We start from the raw sequence: 24,603 nt of genomic DNA, 5'->3' as shown, positions 1-24,603 counted from the left end.
GTCTAAGAGTAAAAGGGAAAGATACAAGAGTGCAGGAAAACAGAAGACCAATTTTATCATGTGAGCAGAAATACCTTCTAGGGCCAGAACCCAAATCCAGACCCCATAAAGGAAAAAGACCACCAGAGAGAACAACAGAAAAGCTTGCAATCTGTGAGGGGAACACATCATAAACCAAACTCACATAAGCCACCCAATGGGGAAACATTTGCCCTGTAAACAGCCACAGTATGAAGAAAGCTCCCATAAACCAGTAAGAAGACGACAGCCCATAAAAACACAGGCAATGATTTCGAACATCAATTGCATGGAGTCAGAAACAGATGGCCCCCAAGCATAGGAAATGCTCCTTTGTACCCATAAGTTCGGTTTCCAACACAAATGAACTACCAACTTTTATGGGTCACATTTAAAAGATCAGTGAGTCTGGAAATGCAGGTTGGAATGCTCCCGCAGCGCTGGTGGGAACAGTTGTCAAGAAAAGCAATTCAAAATGTACCTGTCCTCCGATCCAGCAATTCAACTGGGAGAAATCTCCCCAACAGATAAGACTCAACTGGCAAAATGCACAGCCCAAATGTAAAAGGATGTTTGTGACAGAAAAACCACAGCCAACCTGAGAACCCCTAAGGGTCCACCTGCCAGGGACCCAAGGATCCTACCACGGCACGCCCCGACCTTGGCATGTGGGGAGTGACACGTGACAGTGCAGACAGGCCCCCGAGATCCAGTGGAAAGGTGGACTCCAGGCCAAGGGGTGATCTGAGACCCTGCTGAGGACGAGAAGTGTGTGGCAGAAGGAGGGAAGGGCTGCAGAAGCAGACTCACCTGCTCCACGTGGGGCTCCTTGGCGAAGGAGATCCTGGCAATGGAGTGGGACGTGATGCACAGCTCCTGCCCATTCACCTCGCCCTCTTCCACCTCCACGATGCCTGCAGGGGCCATCAGAGCTCAGAAGCCATCACGCTTGCTATGCCCACTGTTCCTACCACCAGCTCCTGAAACCAGGGCTTCAGCAGTTCTGAATGTGGAAGCCGGAGACTTCCAGGCATCAAGGGGGAAAAACTCGCAAGTCCTCTTATAGCCAGAGAAGAGGATCTACGGAGGGTCACCCTGTCGGGGGGATGGGGAGGTGCCCTGATGCCAGCCCTGCCCCATCACAGAGCCCAGGGAGCCTCCTCAATCTCCAGCTGCTGGCTTCCCCCTGACTTCTAGCTCGCCAATGCCCTGGGCAGGCCTACTCCAGGGTGGGCTGGTCTGGACTGTTCAGCCTCTAGGAAGTGAGACACACTAGAGCCAGGGAGCAAGGTAAAGGTCAAGTCGCTATGTTTTTACATACTTTCTAATTAATGAACCTGGTGAACTATCTCTTAGGGTGGGCTCCCACTGGGGACAGAATGGATTTGCAGACACAGAACTTCTGGCTGCACGGTGAGCCTCCTGGTTCTTGTTCACACCTGCGTGCGGAGGCTGGAAGAGGCCGTCGTGAGCCAGTGCCAGAGCAGCTCAGGAGCAAAGGGAAGCAGCCCTTCTCACCAGCACCTCCTGACAGCACTGTGGAGCCTATCCAAAGGCCGACACTTCCCACCCTGACAGGCACTTGAATGGCCTCCACAGGCATGTCCACGAGCATGGACACCCCCAAAGGCCACTCTGAGAGCCAGAGGCAGATGCTGCCTCCCCCACTGGCTGCCCCTCTGCAAGACAGGCGCAGGGCATAGGCAGGGGAGGCCGGGGACGGCCACCAAGGGAGGGAGGGGTACCTGTGTTCTGGGCGCTGACGAAGGCCACCTTGTTGGTGTCGGGCTTGAGGCGGATGAAGCCACACTCCCTGTGCATTGGTTTGCGCGTGTCCGGGTGGAAGGCGTTGAACCTGTGGGCAGCAGGTGAGGTGAAGCCCCGGGTATCAGATGTCCCCAGAAAGGAGAGCCAGACTTTGTGGACACAGTTCTCGCACTTTATAAAGCCCCCCCACCCACCAAATATAAAATAATGCAGTTTGCTGGGGTGCCTGGGTGGCTCAGTAAGTTAAGTGATCGACTCTTGATCTCCACTCAGGTCTTGATCTCAGGGTTGGGAGTTTAAGCCCCACGATGGATGGAGAGAGGACTTAAATAAATAAGACTAAAAAAAAAAAAAAAAGGAGTTTCTTGTTCATGTGGAAAACACAGAGATGCATAAAAGACACAGCCCAAGAGAGATGAATGGGCCCCAGCCGCCAGGCGCCCCAGGACCTTTCACCAGACGAGGAGCAGCTCTCCCACATGCGCCTCCCTCTCTTGTTCATGTCTGCTGTCCCTCCGTGCTGTCCCAGTCACCACCATGACTGACCCTGACCCTGGGATGGGACCTTGGGACCTATAAGGTAAGTGGCCCGTACCCACAGGGCCCCCTCAAGGTTCTCGGTCCCAAGCACCCCACATGCCCAGTAAAATCCCAGCCTTATACTGGGCTTTGCCTCTTGTGAGCAATTCACAGGTAAGTAGCAGAACAGGAGCTGAGTCAGGATGCGGCTGGAGGGCCGCCGAGGAATTTCACTTTGCTGTGTAGTAAGGCTCTGAGAACAACCACACTAATGGCCTCTCTGGGACCTCCAATTGCTTGGGACGATGGCGGGGCAGAGGGGGGCAGTTTAAAAGAAAGCCATGCCCTTTTATTTTCAGTAACATGGGGGTGACTGGTTTCCATTGGGGTTAAGTAAGCATGGAATGAGGAATTTAACTGAGCACAGGCACCTACTTTCATGTTTGCATGAACAAGCCTGAGATTTTGTGGTCATCTTCAAAAACACGAGACACCCAGAAAGTACCATTTTCACCCCCCACGTGATCAGATTCAGGGCAGGAACAGGGGGCCTTTCTGAAATACAACGAGGTTCCTTTGGCACCGTCCCGCCTAACACCTCTTATCAGCCCGGAGCTGCTCTTGCGGGCGATCGGGCCTGTACTTACGAGAAGTTCAGCACAGGCTGGCCCACGTGGGAGATGTACACCTCCTCCAGGTACTGGAAAGGCTGCAGCGTTGGGAAGGTCCCGGCTCCCGGCGGGTCTGACAGCCAGGTACCCAGCATCCAGGACAGCGGCTCCACCACAGGGTTCATCGTGGGAGGCTCTGAGGACAGAAGGAAGAGGCAGTCAGCGGGCTGTAAGAGTGCCCTACTGAGCTCTGTGTGCAAGCGTGCCCTTGCAACCACGGCAAATCCTGCGTGACCATGAATATGCTGCCAGACACCTGTTAGGAGGGGGAGAAAAAAGGCAAACAATTTGCAAAGGTCATCTTGCCACCTCCGACTCTTCGCAGGAAAGACAAGTGGGTCTGGGGGTGGAGCAGTGTCAAATCAAGCCAAAGGACGATGGGACCTGAGGCTGGCAACACGGCTACTGGTGAGAAAGGAGGTTTGCACCTCCAGCTTCTGAGCCCCAGGGGGCAACATGGGCCGCCAGGACAGGGAGGGTGGCCAAAAACCCGCTCCCTTCCCATCTAGCTAGCGCCTCTGGTCCTGCCTCTGATCGCCTGTGAACAGCTGGGAAGTGAGGACAGCAACAGCTGAGATCTGTGCCATCAAACTCTTGTAATTAGACAAGACAAAGTTAAGTTGGTTACAATCTCTGGTGGAGATAAGCACTAAAAGCTTCAGAAGCAAAGGTCTGGGCTGTAGGACTCCGCAGAGCCGCAGAGAGGTGCGGCCCCCCTCCAGCCCCCCAGGGCACCTGTGTCCTGCTGAGCAAAGAGAGCAGTGCATCAGGAAATAAGGATGCTGAAATGGAACGTTCCTGAGGTGATAAGCAGAAAGGGACAAGCGGCTGTTGGGCGTTTTGAGTCCTAAACTGGGAGGGCCGAGGACAGCTCCCTTAGATGTGTATGGAGGTCACAGCAGGAGGGGTCCCATGAACTTAGGGGTCCCTGGAGAGTTCAGAGCGGGAGGTGCAGGGAGCAGGAGGGTAGCCTGGGCTCCACGTCACCGCTGGAAGCCATGGAAAGTGCCAGATTTGGGGTCTGGTTTGCAGGCAGAGGGTGGGCTAACAGGTAGGATGTGGGGCAAGACAGCAAATGGTTCACCACCAAGACAACAGAGAAGGCTAGAGGAGGTATGCTGGTGGTTTGGGCTGGAGGTCCTAATGGCCACCCCCTCGGCTCTGACAGCTCACGTCCCATGGTTTGCAGAACAAACAGAAATAGTTGTTTTTCCACCAGCCGTGGCCTTTGAGTTGCTCTCTGATGGGTACACTTGTTGTGCTTGGGGTTGCACGGAGGAAAAGCCTGCCTGTGAGCTTGCCACTGGACTGGCCTGCCTGGCTGTCCTACCATCTGGGTCCTCGTCAGTGGACGGTAGGCAGGGTGGTGTGCTTCCCTTCCGTGCTCTCCTTCCTGGGCAGGGCTGCTGAGTGGTACCCTTCCTCCGGGGCCAGCCTGCTGCCTGGAGAGCCTGTGATGGGGCTGCAGTGGCCTCCAGCTCTAGGAAAGAGCCCTCTGTGCCCCTTCTCCTGGGTCCGAGCTGCGGGACTCCGTGCTCCTGTTCCTGCTCAGTGTCCACTCCCACCACCCTGCCCCATGGCTCCCATGGTGGCTCGTCAGGGGTGACCCCTTCAAAGGAAGGCAGTGGTGGGAAGGAGCCTAGCCCTGTCCTAGATGGTGCACCCCGTCCCTGGCCGGCCTCTTCCCACCACAGGTCCACAAGCAGCCCCTCCTCTGGGACATGGCCCCACTGGAAAGACCCTGAGGGCAGGAGCCCTGTCCTCCTTGAATCCGCTCTTCTGGACGACCCAGGGAGGGAGAGCTCCTCCACCATCGGGTGCACGGGAGACACACACAGAGGATGAGACAGAGACAGAGAAAGCCCCAGACAGACAGACAGAGCTGGGTCTTGCTCTTATCTTCCCTCAAAGTCTCTCTGGGTCACTCTGTGGGAACACAACTGGGGAAGTGAGCATTATCATCTCTACCAGAAAATAGCAAAAAACTATTAACAGACCATTAAAAACCTCCCTCCTAAGCCTGAACTTTCCAGGAAGACAGGTCGCAGCCCCCCGAATGTGTGTGAGGGCTGTGGTGGGTGGAGGTGGCCTGGGTAGGGGCCCTGGGACCCTGTCTGTGTGGACACGACAGGGAGTCATGTGTCGCTCGCCGAGGGGTGCTCAGCGGCTCCATCACACTGTGCAGAGCATGGGATTTGGCCTGACAGAGGAACCGGGGCCTGGAACCCAGCACTGGGGGAGCGGTGAGCAAGCCAAGGGACACTGTGCCCCCTGCCACTGCCAGGGCCCCAGGGAGGCCATGAGCACGTGTCTAGCATGGAGTGAAGCAACCACCCCTGGGGAGAAAGGGCCCTGAGGAGAGAGGAACTAGGGAAGGCGGGCGCCCATGTGGGGCAGTTGGTAGGGCGTCCGACCCCTGATCTCCACTCGTCATCTCAGGGTTCCAGGGTTGGGGTGTGTTGGGCTCTGCGCTCGCAGATCATCTGCTTCTCTCCCTTTGCCTCTGTCCTTCCCCCAACTCATGTTTGTGCACCCTTTCTAAAATCAGTAAGTCTTAAAATAAATAGATGTAGCAATATTGATTTAAAAATGAAAGAACTACAGAAAGAAGCGGCCAGAAAGCCCGAGCTGCAGAAGTCAGGAGAGAGCGCCCAGAGCTCCAGCACGTGGAGGCTGGAAGGGGCCTGCGAGACGGCGTGGGACTCCGGGCAGAACCATACCACAGAGAGGACGGGGGAAAATACAAAGTGATGTGAGAAGGTCAAAAGGCCCTCGTGCCGGGGAGCATGCGCAATGTGCGGCCTGTGCTGGGACAGCAGCCACTCTGCCGAGCGTCTGAGCTCGGAGCCTGGACTGGCACTAGGCCTGCTGCAGGGCGTCCCGTTACCAGAGGACACACACCCACACAAGGACTGCTGCTCACAGCTGCAGGATGTGGACGATCGGCCGTAAGAAGGAACGAGGCACTGATGCGAACTACCATGTGGAGGAGCTGAGGGAAAGGAGCCACACACTCAGGCCACACGCTGTGGACTCCGGGCACCAGAGACATGAGAGCAGCACATCCACAGAGGCCGATGGCAGAGCATGGCTCCCCGCACAGTAGCGTCCTGCAGAAGCTTCCAGAGCCATACTCATAAGACACAGAGGGTTTTAGAGTCGCCACTACTTCATCTGACAAACGCACTATGACCTCACGGCCACACGCTGACATCGGATCTCACTGGTCCACCGAGACGTGGTTTAGGGGTAAGATACTCGCTGGATTTCAAAAACTCAAGGCAAGAAAGAAGGACTTCAGACATCTTACTAACTTTTAGGAATTGAAAATTACACGTTGAAAATATTTCAGACAATACTGGGTTAAATAAAATATACTAATATTTTTAAAGTTTTTATGTAGGGGCGCCTGGGTGGCTCAGTAGGTTAAGCCGCTGCCTTCAGCTCAGGTCATGATCTCAGGGTCCTGGGATCCAGCCCCGCATCGGGCTCTCTGCTTAGCAGGGAGCCTGCTTCCTCCTCTCTCTCTGCCTGCCTCTCTGCCTGCTTGTGATCTCTCTCTGTCAAATAAATAAATAAAATCTTAAAAAAAAAAAATAAAGTTTTTATGTATTTATTTTTCAGTAACCCTACACCCAACCATGGGACTTGAACTCATGATCCTAAGATCAAGAGTCAGATGGTCCTCCAACTGAGCCAGGCAGATGCCCCAAGTTACACAGAATATATTATAAAAGTTATCTTCACCTGTTTTGCTTTACCTTTTTATTTTTAAAAGCAAGCTCTAGGTCCAACAGGAGGCTTGACCTCACGACTCTGAAATCAAGAGCTGCACGCTCCTCTGACTGAGCCAGCCAGGGTCGCCTCTACATTTTCAGTGTTGCTATTGCACAATTCTCAACTGGGTATGAGCTGGATGGCACCACAGTGGACAGTCTTAACACTAACACTCAGGGAACTCTGCTCCTGTGAATTCTGAGGACATTGCAGCTGGACAGCCTTATCCATGGGGAAGTGTCGGCAAAGTGATTCCCAGCAAGTTCTGAATGTGGTCCACAGGAGAACAAGTAGTGGTCACAGGTGGTGAATGGCCCGACCATGCAGGCACTGAAGCTGCTGGAAGCAGGGAAGACAGGGAGGAGGCTGTAGGGCAGGCCCACGGTTTGCCACTGAGCAGCAATGTCATTGAGGCGGGCAAACCAAGGCACAGATCAAGTGGGAAGTTTTTATTCTAAAAGCAAAACACCACAGGCACAATATAAAACATAAGGCAGAACGAAGACCAAACACACCAGAAGTCACACATGAAAAGAAAAACCTTTTCAGACTGGATCACAAAGCAAGACCCTCAATTCTCACTGTGAGGCAGAAAGAAGAGTGATTTGGAAAGGCATTCCAGAGCCAGGCAAAGGTGGGCAGTAGGAGAGTAAACATCACAATCTCACTGGGAGGGATAATGAACTTCAGGCCAAAATGCATTAAACCGGACAACAGCTTTGTCAGGATGAATACCCCACCGTCAGTGAGCCCAGCGTGCCAGATGCCGCAGCAGCACTCACAGTCCAGGACCCACGGGACACACACAGATGCTCACAGAAAGCAGCGAAAGGGAGTCCAGCCTGCTCCGTGTCCAGGTGACCTCCACACCTCCAACAACGAGAAAGCTACATCTGGTCAGGGACACAGCACACAACACCTGAAAACTAGGGAGTACACCTTCTTTTCAAGTTCTTCAGGAATATTCATGAAAATGGGCCTTAGAAATGGTCAGAGAAAATCTGTAAGTTTCCAGAAACAGAAACAGAGTTCCTACTATGTTGTCTAATTAGAATGCAGTAAGGCTAGAAATTAAAGCACTATCTGATTTCCCTCAACAATGTTTATGCCACAAAAGAGAAGCCAGACACAAACATGCATGTATTCTGATTCCATCTGCGTGAAATTCTAGAAAAGGATGAGGAGCGCCAGCAGCAATGGGAGGGGGATCGGGGTTCAGGGAGGCAGAAGAGAACCCTGGGGATTCTGGATGGGGGTGCGGTCCCACAGGTGTCTGCACCCATCTGAAGTCACGAGGGGAACACCTGAGGGCTGTTTCACTTACTTAAATTGTACCGCAATGAAAACACTCAGAGGCAAAACCAACATAAAACAAAATAAAATAAAACAAAACAAAACAAAGCCCGAAATGCCTGGACCTGTTTACTACGTTACTGCAACATAGGGCCAAGGGTGGTCAGGTGACAGCAGCCTCTGGTCCATGCCAGCCAACTGCTGCCCACAGGGGGAGGGCCTTCTGTTGCAAATCTTCTGCAGAAATATTGATTTGGGGGTTAAATATTCCAATGTCTAAAGGTGTAACTGAATTAGAGCAGCAACAACAGGTTGCAGTGTGAGGCGTGAGGCATGGGTTAGCCGGTCAGCGGGGAGCGAGAGCACAGCAGTCCCACACCAGGGCCTGGATGTGCGGACACCCTCCCGACACCCCTCTAAGGGCCCAGGCCCTGAAGGCGATCCTTGGTGGACCCCGGGCCCTTCTGCCTTGGCCCTAATTCACTAGTAAGCGAGAGAGAAGACAGGAAAAGGTGTTCCAGGGAGGGTCCTGTGAAGGGACAGGGAACAGGGGACCACCACCTGGCTAACAAATGCAGACAAACAGAGCCTGGCCTGCAGCCTCTACCTCCTCAGCCTCTACCTCCGGGGCACTGGTACAGGGTCTCGGGACAGGAGAGCTGCCCACAGTGCTCTGCTAGCCTGGGTCAGGCCTGTTTGACTCTGCTGGGTGATGACATCCCCCGGTCACATCTGAGTGCAGATGCTGTGCTGTGGGGGGTCAGGCAGGGGACACAAGGACAGTAGGGGAGGAACTGGGTGAGGTGGAATAGGGGGACGGCCTGCCTGGGGTGGGAACAGAGGCTGGAAGCCCTGAGAACAGTTGCCAGAACCAGAACACAGGAAGAGGGGCTCAGGAGGTGATGTGGGTCAGGGAATGGGATGAGGAGAGAGTAGGGGGACAGGTGGGTTTCAGATGGAGTCAAGTCCAGCCATGGCTGGAGGAGGATAGGAGAGGGCAGAGGCCATCCCAGGACTGGTCAGAACCCCCAGAGGGGTGAGCTCCACATGGCCATGGCACCTGAACACCGAGTAGGAGGGTGTCCCCAGAAGAGCAGGAGGGAGAGATGGTTGAGGGCCTAACTTCTGCCTCTAACCAGGTCTGTCAAAACTAATCCCATCGCCTCCACAATGGTGGGAAGGTGTGCATCGGTCACGTGGCACCTGCATAGGTGCGGCTGGCCAAGCCTCATGGGAGCACGACTCAGTGTCACACTGAGTCTGTCTCTCTGAGCCCACAGAGCCCCTGCGTGGTGGCCATACGACCAAAGGAATGCAGTAGTCACTAAGTGGCAGAATAAAAAATCCTCAAGTGACTCTCTGAAGTCAGAAGCACATTCTGAGCAGAAAAAGGAAGCACCTGCTTGGGGCTGCAGGTGCATGCTATTAAATCCACATCAGGACACACTCCCCTGGCAGCCTGGCTTTCCCCACCAGCACACACGCCCAGCATCCAACACCATTAAACCACGACGTGGCATCTGACTCTGCATCCAAGCTCTGATGGCTCCAAGGATCATGTCAAAGTGAGCTCTCCTGGCTGTGTGTCATTTGCTCTAACTGTAAGGAAGGTCACCTGAATAAGGGGCGGTGGTAAACCCGCATGCCTTCCCCAGTGGCTCCCACACCCGCCAGCAATGGGCTGAGCCAGGTTGCTCTTCAGGGTTGGCTCCGCCCCCCCGCCCCCCTGCAGGCCCTGCACCTGCACCACCGCCCACTGAGCTGCCTGCCACCATCTTTCCTGTGTTCAGTGAAGCCTTGCAGGGGAGAACCGACAAGTAATTCTGAGACCCACATGTCCGCTTCCAAGAGCCTACAGTGTATCTCAAAATTCATCTAACTAAATCCTTAGGACTTGTGTATTTTTCTCCACGTAAATCATACTTCACTAGAAAAATAAAAGTAAAACAAATAAAAAACATAAAAAATAAGGGATTTAAGCCTATTTGCCACTTTTAACCTCTTCAAGTAAACCGGACACTTTTATATGCATTTTTTTCTTACTGCTTTTTGCTTTTATTAACATCTCAACCAAAATGCAAAAACAAGAATTTAAATTTTCCAAGAAAATTAAATTTTCACTTTTTGGCCTAAGACAGCGAAAGCAGGCTTACCCATCAGTGATGGTGAGTTTTCTGAACTCCAGACACGGTCAAGGTTCTTCAAGGTTGTTTTCTGCCAATTGACGGAAAACGTCTGCACCTGGCTGTTAGCAGCTTGGCAGGAAGTGAATGCCAAACTGAAGATGGCATTCTGGGAACTGTAGTTCCACCTTAGGACATGGCTCCTCAGAAACCCATGGGAGACCAGAGACCTGGAGGGAACTGAGCCTGGGATGTGGGAGGAGATCAAGTCAGATCAGACCATGGTGGGACAGGCAGGGAGTGAGGAGCAGGTCTTCCGCTCTCTGCTGCTTCCCCTGGGGAACACAAAGGAAGCTGATCTGTGTCATGGGGAAGCAGGCAGAACCAGGCACGTAGCAAAAGCTGTTTCTGGAACAGTCCCTCTGGAAACTCCTGACGTGTCCCCTCTGTCTGTCTCCCAGGGGGCTGGTGGCCCACTTATCTTGGCTTTAAGAGCGAATGCTTGGAGACCTCTCTGTCTCCTGGCAAAGGTGCCAGCAGGCAGGTCCAGGACCCCAACGACAGGAAGGGAGCAAACACATTCACTGGGACAGACTGCTTCCGGGCACCTCCCACTGTCACATCGCTGTGTTAGTGACAACAGTTTCCGACACAACACAGAGAGAGCCCAGGCCAAGCAGACACTGTCCTTGCATGGGTGACCTGTTTATTTCCCACTTGCCTGGCACACCGGGGGAAGCTGTTCTGAAATGAGAGCAAGACCTTCACTTTATTTTCCATGAAATGGGAGGAGTGTGTGCACACAGAGAAAAAAAGAAATGACTGGAAGTAGACCATGTTTCTATAAAACACAAAAGACAGAAAAGGAGACCCAATAATTTTAATTTGCAAAAATTATGGCTGATTACCTACTTAACTCAAAGGTCTCCACTGAAAAACTATTAGAAAGTGATTTTGACAGAATGATTAGTTATTAAAATTGGCAGCTTTCCTACACATTAATAATAACCAGATTTATAACAGGGGCAGGGGCTTCAAGGTTTAACTCTGAACTGTAAAGAGCTTAGAAGCCATAACTCCTGTCCTTACAAAAGGAAAAACAAAGAACAAACTGAAAATCAGTGACTTTGCTTGGACCCATTAGAGAAATGAGTCCCAGGTCTCCCAGAACTTGGAGGACGTGCTCCCCGGGAGCGGATGCAAGCTGATAGAGACCACAGATGGCAACTGGGCAGGAGGCTGGAGCTGAGCACAGGTGGACAAGCATGACAGATACTTTCCTGGAGGCCCCCCGCTTCCAGGGGTCTGACTTCCAGGAACCTAACCAGTTCTCACTATGAGAAGGCAAGAAAAAGGGGCACTGGGTGGCTCAGTCGTTAACCATTTGCCTTTGGCTCGGGTCATGATCCCAGGGTCCTGGGATTGAGCCCTGCATTGGTCTCCCTGCTCAGTGGGAACCCTCCTTCTCCCTCTGCCCACTCCCCCTGCCTGTGTTCCCTCTCTCGCTGTGTCTCTGTCAATAAATAAATAAAATCTTAAAAAAAGAAAAAAAAAACAAGAAGAAAATCCCTTGTCTCTGCAGTGGGAGGGGAAGGAAGAGTTCTGAACTAAAGTCAGAGCATTCTCCAAGAGGAAAAGAGGTTCCGCATGGAAGATGATCTTACCTGACCTTTATTTACTTCAACTGGGGGCAGGACTTTCCCCACTAGCCCCTCCAGCCTTCCCTTCTCACTCCCTGAAGACTTGTGAAGGTCACAGCCCAGAAACACAGGCCACACAAGGATGAACCTCAACGCTGATACTGCAGAGCGTCCCCTTCCCCCACACCACTCCTCAGGGCTCCCGCAGATAAAAGAAGATCAGAGCAGAAAAAGCTCCAGGTGTGCTTGCTGGGAAGGAGTCCTGAGACAAGCAGTAAAGGCTTAAGAGAAATCTGAAGCCACCTCGATTGCATTAGAGGTTAGACACGACCCAACTGCCAGGCAGGCCAACCTGATACCGCAAGCAAAACACCTGTTTAGCTCAGCTTCTATTACCTGTTACACCACGTCCACCTTTCAAAAAAACTACAAGCCATGCTAAAAGGCAAGGAAAAAAACGCAACCCGAACAAACAACATCAGAACCTTGACGCAGATGAGGAAGTGGTTCTAAAATCCTCAGACCTGGAACTTAAACTGATTCATCTAAGGGTTCTAATGGAAAAAGCACACAACACACATGAACAGAGGGGCTCGGTAGGAGGAGAGGAGGCCAAGGAAGAAGCCAAAGGAAAGGCTGCACACCCAGAGCTGCAGCAACAGAAGTGAAGCCTGGGGTGCATGAGGTCAAAGACAGAGCCGGTGAACCTGAGGATATTCAGCAGAAACTCCCCCACTGAGATGCCAGGAGCAGCACACACAGAATACGGGAGGACTGGGGGACAATTACAAAAGGGATATGTATAGGGAATGGACACAATAGAAATAAAGTAGATGTGTGAAGTAACAGCAAGAAGTTTTCAGAATTAATGTCAGACAGCCAACCACAGATTCAGGAAGCCCAGACAACACCAAGCACAGTAAATACCAAAAAAAAAAAAAAAAAAAAAAAAGCTAAATAGGCCTTTCCCTTGAGGTATCAGGTTGGCTGTTTGGCAGTTGGGTCATGTCTAACCTTTCATATTCAAACTGTCCAAAACCAAAGATGGAGAGTCTTGAAAGAAGCCAGAGGAAACAATTCTCACCCATAGAACAAAATGGGTAAGAATCACAGTGGGTGGGTCATGTAAGCAAACAGGAGTAGAATTCTATATCCAGTGAGACAGCCCTTCAAACACATAAGCTAACTGAGTGGAATTAAAAAGGAACTTTAAATTAGAAACAAGGGGCACCTGGGTGGCTCAGTGGGTTAAAGCCTCTGCCTTCGGCTCAGGTCATGGTCCCAGGGTCCTGGGATCGAGCCCCGCTTCGGGCTCTCTGCTCAGGAGGGAATCCGCTTCTCTCTCTCTCTGCCTGCCTCTCTGTCAAATAAATAAATAATTTAACAAATTTTTTAAAAAGATTTTAAGAACAAAAATTAAAAAGAGAGAAGAAAATAAACTGCCCTTCAAAAGTAAAGAACTGAAGACTTTTTAAAACAAAAACAGAGGGAATTACATGCCCTGTAAGAATTATTAGAGGTTCTTCAGGGAGGAGGACGTAGGACAGAAACCTGAATCTGCAGACAGGAGAGAGTGCTGGAGAAGGAATATGTGAAAGTGAAATAAAATTCTTCCTCTTTCTTCTTCTTTTTAAAAAGGATTTATTTATTTATTTGGGAGGGGAGAGCAGGGGCGGGAGCAGGGGAACAGAGTCTGAAGCAGACTTTGCCCCAAGTGGAACCCAAGGCAGGCCTCGATCCCAGGACCCTGAAACCACGACCTGAGCTGAAACTGAGTCGCGACACCCAACCAGCTGCACTTGGCAGGTGCCCCCCTCTTACTCTTAACTGACCCAGCAGATAAATGTTTGTTCAGATTAATGATAGTGTGATTACAGCACATGGACAAAGCAAATGAATGACATCAATTTTAGGAGGGATGAGAGGGAGAAACTGGCATGGACCTGGAGAAGCTGCAAATGACTCCACGGTACCCATAAACAAAGTTCCTGCAAGAAGTAAAGCCTACCTGCTAAGGAAGGGGGACATTACGCGCAACGCTCAGTCAAAACCAGAGAAAGCAGAGAAGGAGGGCAGAGACACAGAAGAAGCCAACAGGAAGTTGTTATGGACAGGATAGGTACTAGTCCAAGCTGAAGCAGGAACCACTTTAATGTGAGTGGTCCAAGTACACCAGTGAAAAGATGGAGACTGTCAGAGTAGACCGAAGAAAAAGACCAATTATATATCATCTAGAAGAAACACACTTCAAATATAAAGACATAGATCAAAAGCACAGAGACAGAGAAATATCTGTCCTATTAGCACAAATCAAGAGAGAGCTAGACGAGCTGTATTAACTTCAGACAAAGCAAACATTGAGACAAGAAAGATTATCAGTAGTAACAAGGATGGTAATGTAATTAATAACCAAGGTGTTAATGCTCCAAGAAGACGAGGGTCCGTGATGCCTGCATACGAGAGACAAAGACTGACAGAACTGTAACAAGAACAGACAAATCCACTGTAGGGCTGGAAACTTCAACACTCCTCTGTCAGGAACTGGCAGATCCAGCAGCAGAAAATCAGGAAGGACTTGAACTCAACCGTATCATCCATCACTGGTCTATGAGCTGTTGTGATAGGTAACTTCTGTGTCCGTTTGAACGGGCTAAGAGAGGCACTCAGAGCTGGTAAAACATTACTCCTGGGTGCATCTGTGAGGGAGTTTCCGGAAGCATGTGAATTGGTGAATGGGTTAGAGAAAAGGCCCTCCCCTATGCGGGTGGGCACCGAAGGCTGGAATAGAACAAAAGGGCAGAGGAAGGGTGAATTTGCTCTCTGGTTGAGCCGGGGTTCTTCTCAGTCCTAGGACATCAGCGCTCCCATCTTCAGACTCAGTCAGACTCAGATGGGGACTTATACCCCATCCACTCCCCCCGACAATGCTCAGGCCTTTCAAGAGGGACTAAATTATGCCTCCAGCTTTTCTGGCAGCCCCCATCCTGCCATTCATAATCATGGGGGCCAGTTCCTATAGTAAATCTCCTATCCTCTATGTGTGTGTATATAGAGAGACACAGATACCTACATAAACATATCTATCTATCTACATCTACATCCTCCATCCTACTGGTTCTGTTTGTCTGGAGAATCCTAACAACTACTTCATCCAACATCCAACAGTAGACACATGTTCTTCTCAAGCTCACATGGAACATTCACCACAACCATAAAACATATCTTCACAAATTTAACAGATTAGAAACCAAGCAAAGTCTATCTGGGACCACAAAAGAATTAAATTGGAAGAAAGTAACAGCAAGGTAGTAAAAAATCCCCAAACATTTGTAGATTAAATGAGATACTTCTAAATAATAGGTGGGTTGAGAAATAAAAAATTATTTGAACTAAACAGAATTAAAAATATACCTTATCAAATTTTGTAGGGTGTAGTAAAAGCAATGTTTAGAGGAAAATTTACAGCGCTGAATGAGTATATTAGAAAAAATATCTAAAATCAACAATCTAAGTTTCCACCTTAGGAAAGTGGGAAGAGAAGAGCAATTAAGTTGAAAGCAAGCAGAAAAAAAAAAAATTAGAATAGGAACCAATAAAACTGAAAACGAAGACAAATAAAGTGAACATCAAAGATTTTTTTAAACGATCAGTAACTTTGATAAACGTCAAGTCCTGTTAACTAAGAACAGAGAAACAGGACAGAAAATACCAATACTATAAATAAAAAAGGGCCATCACTACAAATCTTGTGGACATTAGAGGGTCAGTCAGAGGGGAATACGAACAACTCTATGCCCACATATTTGATAACTTAGGTGAAATGGACCAATTCCTTGAAAGATATATACTACCAAAACTCACATAGAACTAATAATCTGAATTGGCCTATATCCCTCAAAGAAATTAAATAAACAATCTTCCAAAACAAAAAGCACCAGGTCTAGATGGGTTTATCAATGAACTATACCAAAGAATTAAGGAAGAAGTTCTACAATTCTCTACAATCTCTTGTAGAAGGTAGAAGCAGAGGGAATATTTCCTAACTCGTTCTATGAGATGCACAGTATTGTAACACCAAAACCAGACAAAGACATTATAGGAAAAGAAACTACAAATATCTCTTATGAACACAGATGCAAAAATCCTTAACAAGCATTCAGCAAATTGAGTCCAAAAATGTAAGAAAGTGAATTATACACCATGACTGCGGGGTTTATTCCAGGTGTGCGAAGCTGGTTCAGCACTCTATAACCCATTAATGTAACTCTTCACACCAAAAGGCTAGAAGGTAAACCACATAATGACATCAGTAGATGCAGACAGACTGTTCGACAAAATCCAGTACCCATTCTTGATAAAAACTCTTGATAAACTAGGAATAAAAGGGAACTTCCTAATAAAGAGTATCATCAATAAAGCCTTACAGCTAACATCATACTCAATGGTGAGAAACTCAAAAGCTCTCCTGCTAAGATCAGCACCACTCATAGTCCACAATGTGCTGAAAAAATCCTACTTGATATAATAAAAAAGGAAATAAAAGGTTACAGGTTGGAACAGAAAAAATAAAACCATCTTTGTATCCAGATGACATGACTATCAACGTAGAAGAAAAAGCTCCTGGAATTAATGAGCAATGGCAGCAAGGCTGCAGAATACAAGGTTAACATATAGTTGTTCTCTCACACACCTGCAAGAAACAACTGGAATATGAAACTCTGATGAAAATAAAAGATCAAAATAAATGGACGTGTAGTCCACGTTGATGCACCAAAGGCTCAACACTGTTAAGATGTCAGTTCTTCCCTCGTTGGTTTATAGAGTCAACACAATCCCAACTTCAAAATCCCAGCAGGCCATTTCCTGGAAATCAACCAGCTGATTCCCAAGTTTATATGGAGAGCCAGAAGACCCAGGACAGCCAACACCAACACTCATGAAAAAGAATAAAGTTGGAAAACTCACAATCCCGTATATTTCAAGACTTACCAAAAGCTACAAGCTATACTAACCAAGACAGCATGATCCTGACGCAACAGGAGCCACAGAGATCAGCACAATGGAGAGCCAGAAGGAGAGCCACACTAATTCATGCACCTGATTTTTGACCAGGGAGCGAAGGCAACTTGATGGAGAAAAAATTAGTCTTCTCAACAAATAGTGCTGGAACAACTAGACACCGACATTAATATAAATAAGTGGAAACACATTCTAGGTTTATAGAAACTTGACATTGTTCAAGGGTTGCTACTAAGCAAAGTAATGTATGGATTCGATGCAATCTCTATCAAAATCCCAATAACGTTGTTTGTAGAAATAGAAAAATCCATTGTAAGATTCACAAGGAACCTAAAGGGCCCCAGAACAGCTAAAATGTTCCCGAAGAAGAACAAAACTAGAACACTCCTACTTCCGGATTTCACAGCTCACTATAAAAGCTACGGTAGTAAAAAGTGTGGTGTCAGCATAAAGACAGACATACGAAACAATGGAACAGAATACAGAGAACTAGAAATAAACCCTTGAGAATATGTATGGTCAACTGATTTTTGACAACGGAGCCATGACCATTCAACAGAGAAAGGACAACGTTTTCAACACATGGTGCTGGGATAACTGGGGATCCTATATAACACCATGTATAAACATTTACTCAAAACAGATCAAGAACTTCACTAAGACCTAGAACAATAAAGCTCTTACAAGAAAACAGCACAAAAACTTCACAGCTACAGACTTGGCAATGATTCCTCAGGCACCACACTAAGGGCACAGGGAATACAAGAAAAAAACAGACAAACTAGACTTCATGAAAATTTAAAAAATTTGTACATCAAAAGGTACTACCCACAGAATAAAAGGGTACCCCAGAGAACGGGAGAGATATTTACAAATCCTATTTCTGATCAGAGATTGATGTTTGCCACAGAGAGAGAAGTCCTAAAACTCAGCAACGGGTACAGGAAGAACCCAACTCATAAATGGACAATTGAGACTTTTCTCCAACGACACACAAATGGCCAACAATGCATGAGAAGATGTTCACCATCACCAATAATTAGGGACACGCTCACCAGAACTGCAGTGAGACAGTGTGTCACACCCGCAAGAATGGCTGGGATCAAGCGGACAGAAAACAGCTAGTGTCAGTGAGGACGCAGATGGAGCCTGTGCTCTGCTGGGGGAACGTTAAGATGGTGCAGTCGGCATGGAAAATAGCACGGGGTTCTCAAAGGAATTAAACAGAATCACCACAGGATCTGGCAAGTCCACTTCTGGGTACTTACTCAGAACCACAGACAGTAAGGTCTGGAAGAGGTCTGCTCACAGCAGCACTGCTCATGATGGTGAAGATGCGGAGGCAGCCCACATCTGGCGCAAGATGAGTGGATGAGCATGATGTGGTCTGTTCACTTGAAGGAATACGCAGATTGAGCCTTAAAAAGGAAGCAGATTCTACAACACGCCACAATGTAAGGACATTATGCTAAGCGCAATAAGCCAGTGACAAAAGGACAAATACAAGGATGGTTCCTCTTACATGAGCCACTCAGAGTCGCCACTCAGAGTCGTCAGGATCAAGCAAAGGAAGCAGAATGGTGACGCCGAGGGCTGCAGGGAAGGGAGAGGACAGTCACCGCTTTACAGGTATCAAGTTTCAGACTGACCGCAGTTACAGGATGGACAGTGGTGACAGCTGCACAACCATCTATATGTACTTAATACCTCGGAGCTTGACACTGAAAAATGGTAATTTATGATGGTAAATTCTTTATGTTCTGTATATTCTAACTCAAAGTAAAAAAAAAAAAAAAGGGTAAAACAAAGAGCCATCGAGGCACAAAAAGACAGGAAACTTAAATATACACACATTGCTCAAGTGGAAGCAGACAATCTGAAAAAGCTGTCTGTCCACCCCACAGGGTCCATACAGGCCACGTATTCCACCTATAGGACATTCTGGAAAAGGCAAAACAACAGAAACACTAGAAAGACCAGTAGTGCCAGGGCTTAGAAGGGAGCACAGGGATTTTTAGGGTGACGGTAGATCCGTGAGGGTACTGAAGTCCCCCTTGTATCACAGTCCAAGCACAAGACAGTGCACTTTGACCTGCACGAAGGACTTCAGTCACAGCCACGTATCAGGGTTGGGTCCCAACATGCAGGAAGTGAACCTCTGGGCTACCAGGTGGGCCAGCACAGGTGGTCAGGCAGCTTGGACAGAAACCGAGGCAGGAGGGGTGGATACCTCCCTGCAACACCCTGTGAGAAGAAGGCCAGTCAGCACCAGCTTTCTGGAGGGCAAACCTCTCTACCTAGAACCTGCAGGCCCCAGCCAAGCTGCCCTGTTGCACAGAATCTGTCCAAAGACAAAGGATCAGCTACAAATAAAGGGCTGAATAAACACGTGGACGGCTCCTTTGACAAAAAATCCCAAAAAGTTTCCTTCACTGACCACAAATTCATGATAGCACTGGGCACCACTAAGACAGAAGACACTTTGGGTCAGGAGTCCAGACAGCCCCCAGAGGCCATGCCCAGGAAGCAGCTCACCCTCCTCACCCCTCACACTGCCACTCCCCAGCACCTCTTGCATCTTGTACCCCCACCCCCAGCGACCAGCCCCACCCTCCAGGGAGCATTGGGGCAGAGGTGCAGGTACACCCAGTCCACCAACCCCCTCCCCAGGCAACTTTGGGGGCCCCAGCACACTCCTTTTGGCTCTCAGGACTCCACCTCTCCATCCTACCCACCAAGCACAGCTGCTTGCTCGTCTCCACCTTGCAGATAAAACTTGCCCCTGGAGGCATGTTCCTCTTGTTCCCCTTCGGTTACTGTACAGGGTCCAATCCTTCCTGGCTAAACCTCTTCACCAAAGTGCCTCACCCCTGCCCCGCCTTCACCAGCCCTGGACCGGGCAGGATTCCCACTGCTCCAACTAGAAAGTGATCACCAGTGACCCCATGTGGTTGAGGCCAGCCCTCTTTTCTCCTTCTGATCAGGGCTGGATCCAACCCCGCTGAGCAGCCCTCATCTCCTCTCCAGGCTGCCATGACCCCACATTCCCTCTTTCACTCTCTCCTCCTAAGCCCTCTCCCGCCACCCCTCCATAAATATGTCCTGTTCCTAAGCTGGGCTCTGGCCCCGTCTCCAGCTATAGCTTCTCCAGAAAACCTCATTCTGTCCCATGGCTTTAAATGCCCAACCTCATCCTGACACCGCAAACACAACGAAACTTTAAAAGGACAGGTGCGGGCCTGGGGCATCAGCAACTAAGGAGCATCTCAAACTCAATCCTCTCAAAGTTTTACTGTGCTAGGAGTTCCAAAAATACCATTAGATACTCCCCGAGAAGAAGAAACATTTGGATACAATAAATGGTGATAAGCTAAGTAACAATCAGATGGGTCCTTATGTCTCATTCCAGCTGATATGGGGAAGCTGGAACTGGGGAACCAAGATCACACACAGTCCCAGCCAGCAGAGTGCAGGGGAGGAGGTGGGGGAAGGGAGCACAGCAGCTGGTCAGGGTCAGCTCCAATGGTTACAGAGATGAGCCTCAGTGATCCTTAGTAAAACCTGACAAGACACCCACTAGAAGAGCAGAAAAAGAGACGAGAAAAACCTAACAAATTAAAAAAGTAAAACCATAGGCATAGATTCCAAATAATCAATAATCCCAGGTAAATGGATTCAAAGGCTCTATAAAAAACACAGACCCGCAGACCAAGTTAAAATACAGCTAACAAATAAAGGGCCATAAAGGAGTTCGGAAAATAAGGACATAAAGAAGTAACACTTCAATGGGGACAAAAAAGGGGTGCTCCATGCTAATAATGGTCAGGAAGACCTGGGCATCTATTGCAGGGCAGGGAGCTGGCCAGCAGACTCCATGCTCTCTGGCAGGGACCAAGGGACTCAGGAAGTCACAGCACAGATCTGTGGACGTGCAAGCTGGACCCAGGCTCAGAGGCACAGAAAACAACATGACCAACTACTGGGGCTGATACATTTCTACTCAAACCACAATGAACAGTCACAAAAACAATCTGAGTCTCAACCAGCACAAAATCCCAAGAGTGAGCCCCCAAAGCAGCTACCTTTATGTGACCAAATCACTGGGCCTTAAAGCAATAAAGTTTACAAGTAATCACAAAAAAGGGGAGGGGGCCACAGGTGAAACAGGTGAGGGGATTAGAACACACTTATCTTGATGAGCTCGGAGTCTAGTCTCCGGTTGTTGAATCACTCTATTGTACACCTGAAACTAATACAACACTGCATGCTAATTATGCTGAAACTTAAAAAAGAATACGATTTTAAATAGAATATTTGAATCTGTCGGGAAAAAAAAACCCTACAAAAATTAGCTCCCCTTCCACAACCCATCCATCCACTTGAAAAACTTCCAAGCCCTTCTAAATCACTCAGTTAAAAAAGGGAGTAAGGACTGAACCGAATATTCAGAAACAAAAAGCAATGCGAGCAGCATGAGACAAATCCTCGTGGGGACCAGTGGGATGGAAGCAGCGAAACACCTTGGATGGCAGGTATCAGGAAACACAAGCTGCACACACAGAAGCTAAACGCGTCCCTCCAGGGGCCAGAACAAGAGAGTTAAACCAGAAAGTAGAAAGAAGCGAGGATTAATGAAGTGGAAACAGCAACGCGGCCTTGCTCGATGGAGCGAAGGGTTAGCTGTTTGGAAAGTCCTGTGACCGCGTCAGACCTGGGGAAGTCTGACCAAGAAGAACAGAGGAAGGTACCAAAGTAGTATCCGCTATGAGAAACTATAAAAACAGCTTTAAAATGCTAGCAGACCAGTACCTCAGGGGTCTTCCACTGCAGGGGTCCTTCCCCCAGTGTGCATTACGGAAAAGCACAGGATGGGTCTCTTTTTTCACTTTTGTTTTTGGTTGTGTTAAGGGTGGTTGCCCAGGGGTCCAGGAGGTCCTGAACATCATGTCACACTGACAGCCTCCCACCCCCACCCCCGGAGTGTTCATTATGTCGGGGAAGACAAATAGTGATCCAGATGAAGCGAACATAAGCTGGAAAACATCCTTCACGGACACACAGCAGGTAAAAGATACTATACTCAGAATGCAAAGAATATCTTAAAACCAATTTTTACAAGCACTAAGTAGTAAGAAGAAGAGCTGAAACAGAGCCAATAAACACACAATGGGTTGGTTAGATATGTACCCAACCCATCAGTATCAGTACAATGACATGTATGAAAAGCACAGAAAATAAGTCACATAGGAAACTTTAAAAAAGACCAAAAGGTGGGAGGTGAGAAATGGCGACTCTCACCACTTCTTCGCCCATATATTCCTGTAGTACTTTAAGTTCTAGAACGAATATATTCTACTATAAGAGACACTTAAAATTTTAAGGAAATTATTAATGTTCAAAATGATGTAACTTCATGTATATTCACTAAAATACAAATAGAAAGAAACTCCCCGTGATTTTCAGACCCTCCTACCACTCTTCTGACAGCTGGCTCTATCTACATTCTGCAATGGGACACTGACGGGGCTAGCGCTGGGGTGAGCGTGAGGCATGGAGTGGAAGCGGCCTTGCCGGTCCCCATGGGACACGGCGCAGCGAGGGGCTCTCACGGCGCAGCAAGGGGCTCTCCCGGCGGCCACGGAATGCCTCCCCTCTCACGGGCTGAACCCTCACGGCTCCAGATGCCCCTCAAGTGCCCCGGAGTGAAGGAAGCTTGCAACGGGGGCTCCCCCTCTACCAAATACAGTGACCAGCGGAGCCTCCTCCCGAGGCAGCTGGGCGCTTGTAACACGCAGGAGTGCTCGGGAACCATGGGCCATGCAGCCCGCAACCCATCCCCACGTGTGGGTGCGCGAGGCTCTGGTACTAACCGCGGCTGAAGGGCAGCAGGCTGCTCAGGTAGGGGAAGCTCACTCTCCGCAGCTCGTCCAGCTTCTCCTGCAGCTTGCGCACCTGGCTGTCGGAGCGGCTAACCCTCTGGCGCAAGCTCTTCAGCTCGCCGTTCTTCTTCTCCACCTGCTCCCGCAGGCAGCACACCTGGCTCTTGTTCTGTCGGGAGGAGAAGCAGTAGGAGTGCAGTGAGTCGATGAGCTTGCAGGCGCCTGATGCTGACAGGATGACCTCGTTGATGGACATGGGGCTGGCGTCACTGTGCTCGCTCTGGACAGCCTCCGCTGCTGGCTTCGGGGTGACGTCTGTCGGGGGGGCAGAGGGGCCCTGGGAGGGCTTCTGAGGCGTCGCGGTGAGTGATGAGCTCGGGGGGCTCTGGGCCAAGCCCTTGTCGGGCCCCAAGCTGCTCCCGCTGCAGCCAGGCTCCACGTCTCTCTTCAGCCTCTTTCGGTCAACAGGCTCTCGGGGCACAGACGCCCTCTCTCGAGTGTGCTTGGAGGAGAAACTGTAAGAATGCAGTGAGCCAATAAACTTGCAGGCCCCAGACCCTGGCGGGGTAAAGTCATCCACGGAAATGCCGCTCTTATCCACCAGACCGCCATCAGAGGCGGTGGCGGTGCTCTCACCACTGGCCTCCACCGCAGACGTGTCTGCCTCTCCCTGACTGCCCGCCGCCGCCGCCGCGCTGGCCAGACCATCGCCTGGAGCTCCTTCCGGGGCCTGCCGCGTGCGCTCCTGACTGGCGGCATCCTGGGAGGCCCTGGGGGCAGTCTCACCCTGCAGTGCAACTTGCTTTGCCTTTCGGGACCCTGGCTTGGCCATTGGGTTTTCCCCTAAGGATGATGATGAACCTGTAGCTCCTTTCCCGTCTGCCCCGCTCGCGTGTCCCCTCAGGCCCCCTGAGGACTTTCTGGTGACCTTTCTCCTCGTGCGGCCATGACCTCCGGTGCCCCTCTTCTTCTCGGGCAGGTGGAAAATGGAGGGCACCGCCGTGGGCTTGAGCAGGCGATGCTGATCCTCCAGCCTTTTGGAGAAGCTGTCTTTGGTGAAGTGTTCACTACAGAGGAAAGAATACTTAGTGGGGGTCCAGTTATCCCTCTGAACAGCTTTTAACCACTGGATCAAACGTTTTGAGTCCTTTAGGGGGAACCTGTAGGCAAAATGACAACAGAATTAGAAAAAAATATTTGCACGTCTCCTCCCAAATTTATCAACTATAAAGGCAAAACAAGTGTTTCTGTAAATACCCGATCCTGTATTGACTTCAGTCACTTAAAATGTTAGTAAAAATTTAAGGAGCACCTACTTGGAAGTAAGCATGAGACAGAAAGATGACAGGCTCACTGCCCACCCTTAAGGCACTTAAAACTGGTAGGGCAGATAGAGGATGAAGGTAACCCCTCTCAGGCTTTGGTCAATGCCCGGTACGAGAGGTCACAAAGGACAGCACCCAACAACAGGAAAGCCTTCAGGAAGCCCTGGAAATAGCTGCTAGAAACACACAGCTGAACAACCCTCCTGGTGTGCCTCTGATGCAGGCTGGGTGCTAAGGCAGGGGTGGTTGGTTCCCCTGCTCAGAAGCCAGGCCTGGCCCTGGGCCGCAGAGGGGGAGCAAGGAAGCCAGAGCCTCTGTGCTTGAGCCCAGCCTGAGCCATGACTCAAGAAGCTGAGCTAAGAGGAGGTCAGACTCAAATGCTGTAGTCCCCTGTTCTTGCTACAGTCCCAGTGCCAGGAGGAAAACTGCTTTTTGAAAAAGCAACCAGCTCTTGGAAAGTACTGAATAGGATACTTAGTAATCACTTCTTCTCAATAAAACAAGATCTCTTTAGAAAACGGGAAGGAAACTCTATGCAGGGGTGGGGTGGTTAGTCCAGAGGGCTATCTACT

At 49.6% G+C, this 24,603-nt stretch overlaps 1 protein-coding gene across 3 annotated transcripts in view; it reads right to left on the bottom strand.

Moving 5' to 3' along the window:
- THAP4 (THAP domain containing 4) overlaps positions 1–24,603 on the bottom strand; it is a 40,323-nt gene that overhangs the window by 13,909 nt on the left and 1,811 nt on the right. For 2 of the 3 annotated variants that reach the window (XM_045066786.1, XM_045066787.1), the window contains exons 2-5: positions 22,698–23,866; positions 2,952–3,111; positions 1,764–1,873; positions 829–932 (exon numbers count right to left, since the gene is read on the bottom strand). In XM_045066786.1, coding sequence (XP_044922721.1) covers positions 829–932; positions 1,764–1,873; positions 2,952–3,111; positions 22,698–23,866 — 1,543 coding nt within the window. Of the gene's footprint in view, positions 1–828; positions 933–1,763; positions 1,874–2,951; positions 3,112–10,198; positions 10,356–22,697; positions 23,867–24,603 lie in introns of those variants that run through there. The other variant, XM_013051898.2, reaches the window with a different exon arrangement.

This window comes from Mustela putorius, unplaced genomic scaffold (assembly GCF_011764305.1).
Source record: "Mustela putorius furo isolate JIRA1106 unplaced genomic scaffold, ASM1176430v1.1 tig00003869_pilon_pilon_pilon, whole genome shotgun sequence".
In the NCBI taxonomy this organism is placed as follows: domain Eukaryota; kingdom Metazoa; phylum Chordata; class Mammalia; order Carnivora; family Mustelidae; genus Mustela; species Mustela putorius.
The sequence above is the reverse complement of the archived record's forward strand: the minus strand, read 5'-3'. Positions and strand labels throughout refer to the sequence as shown.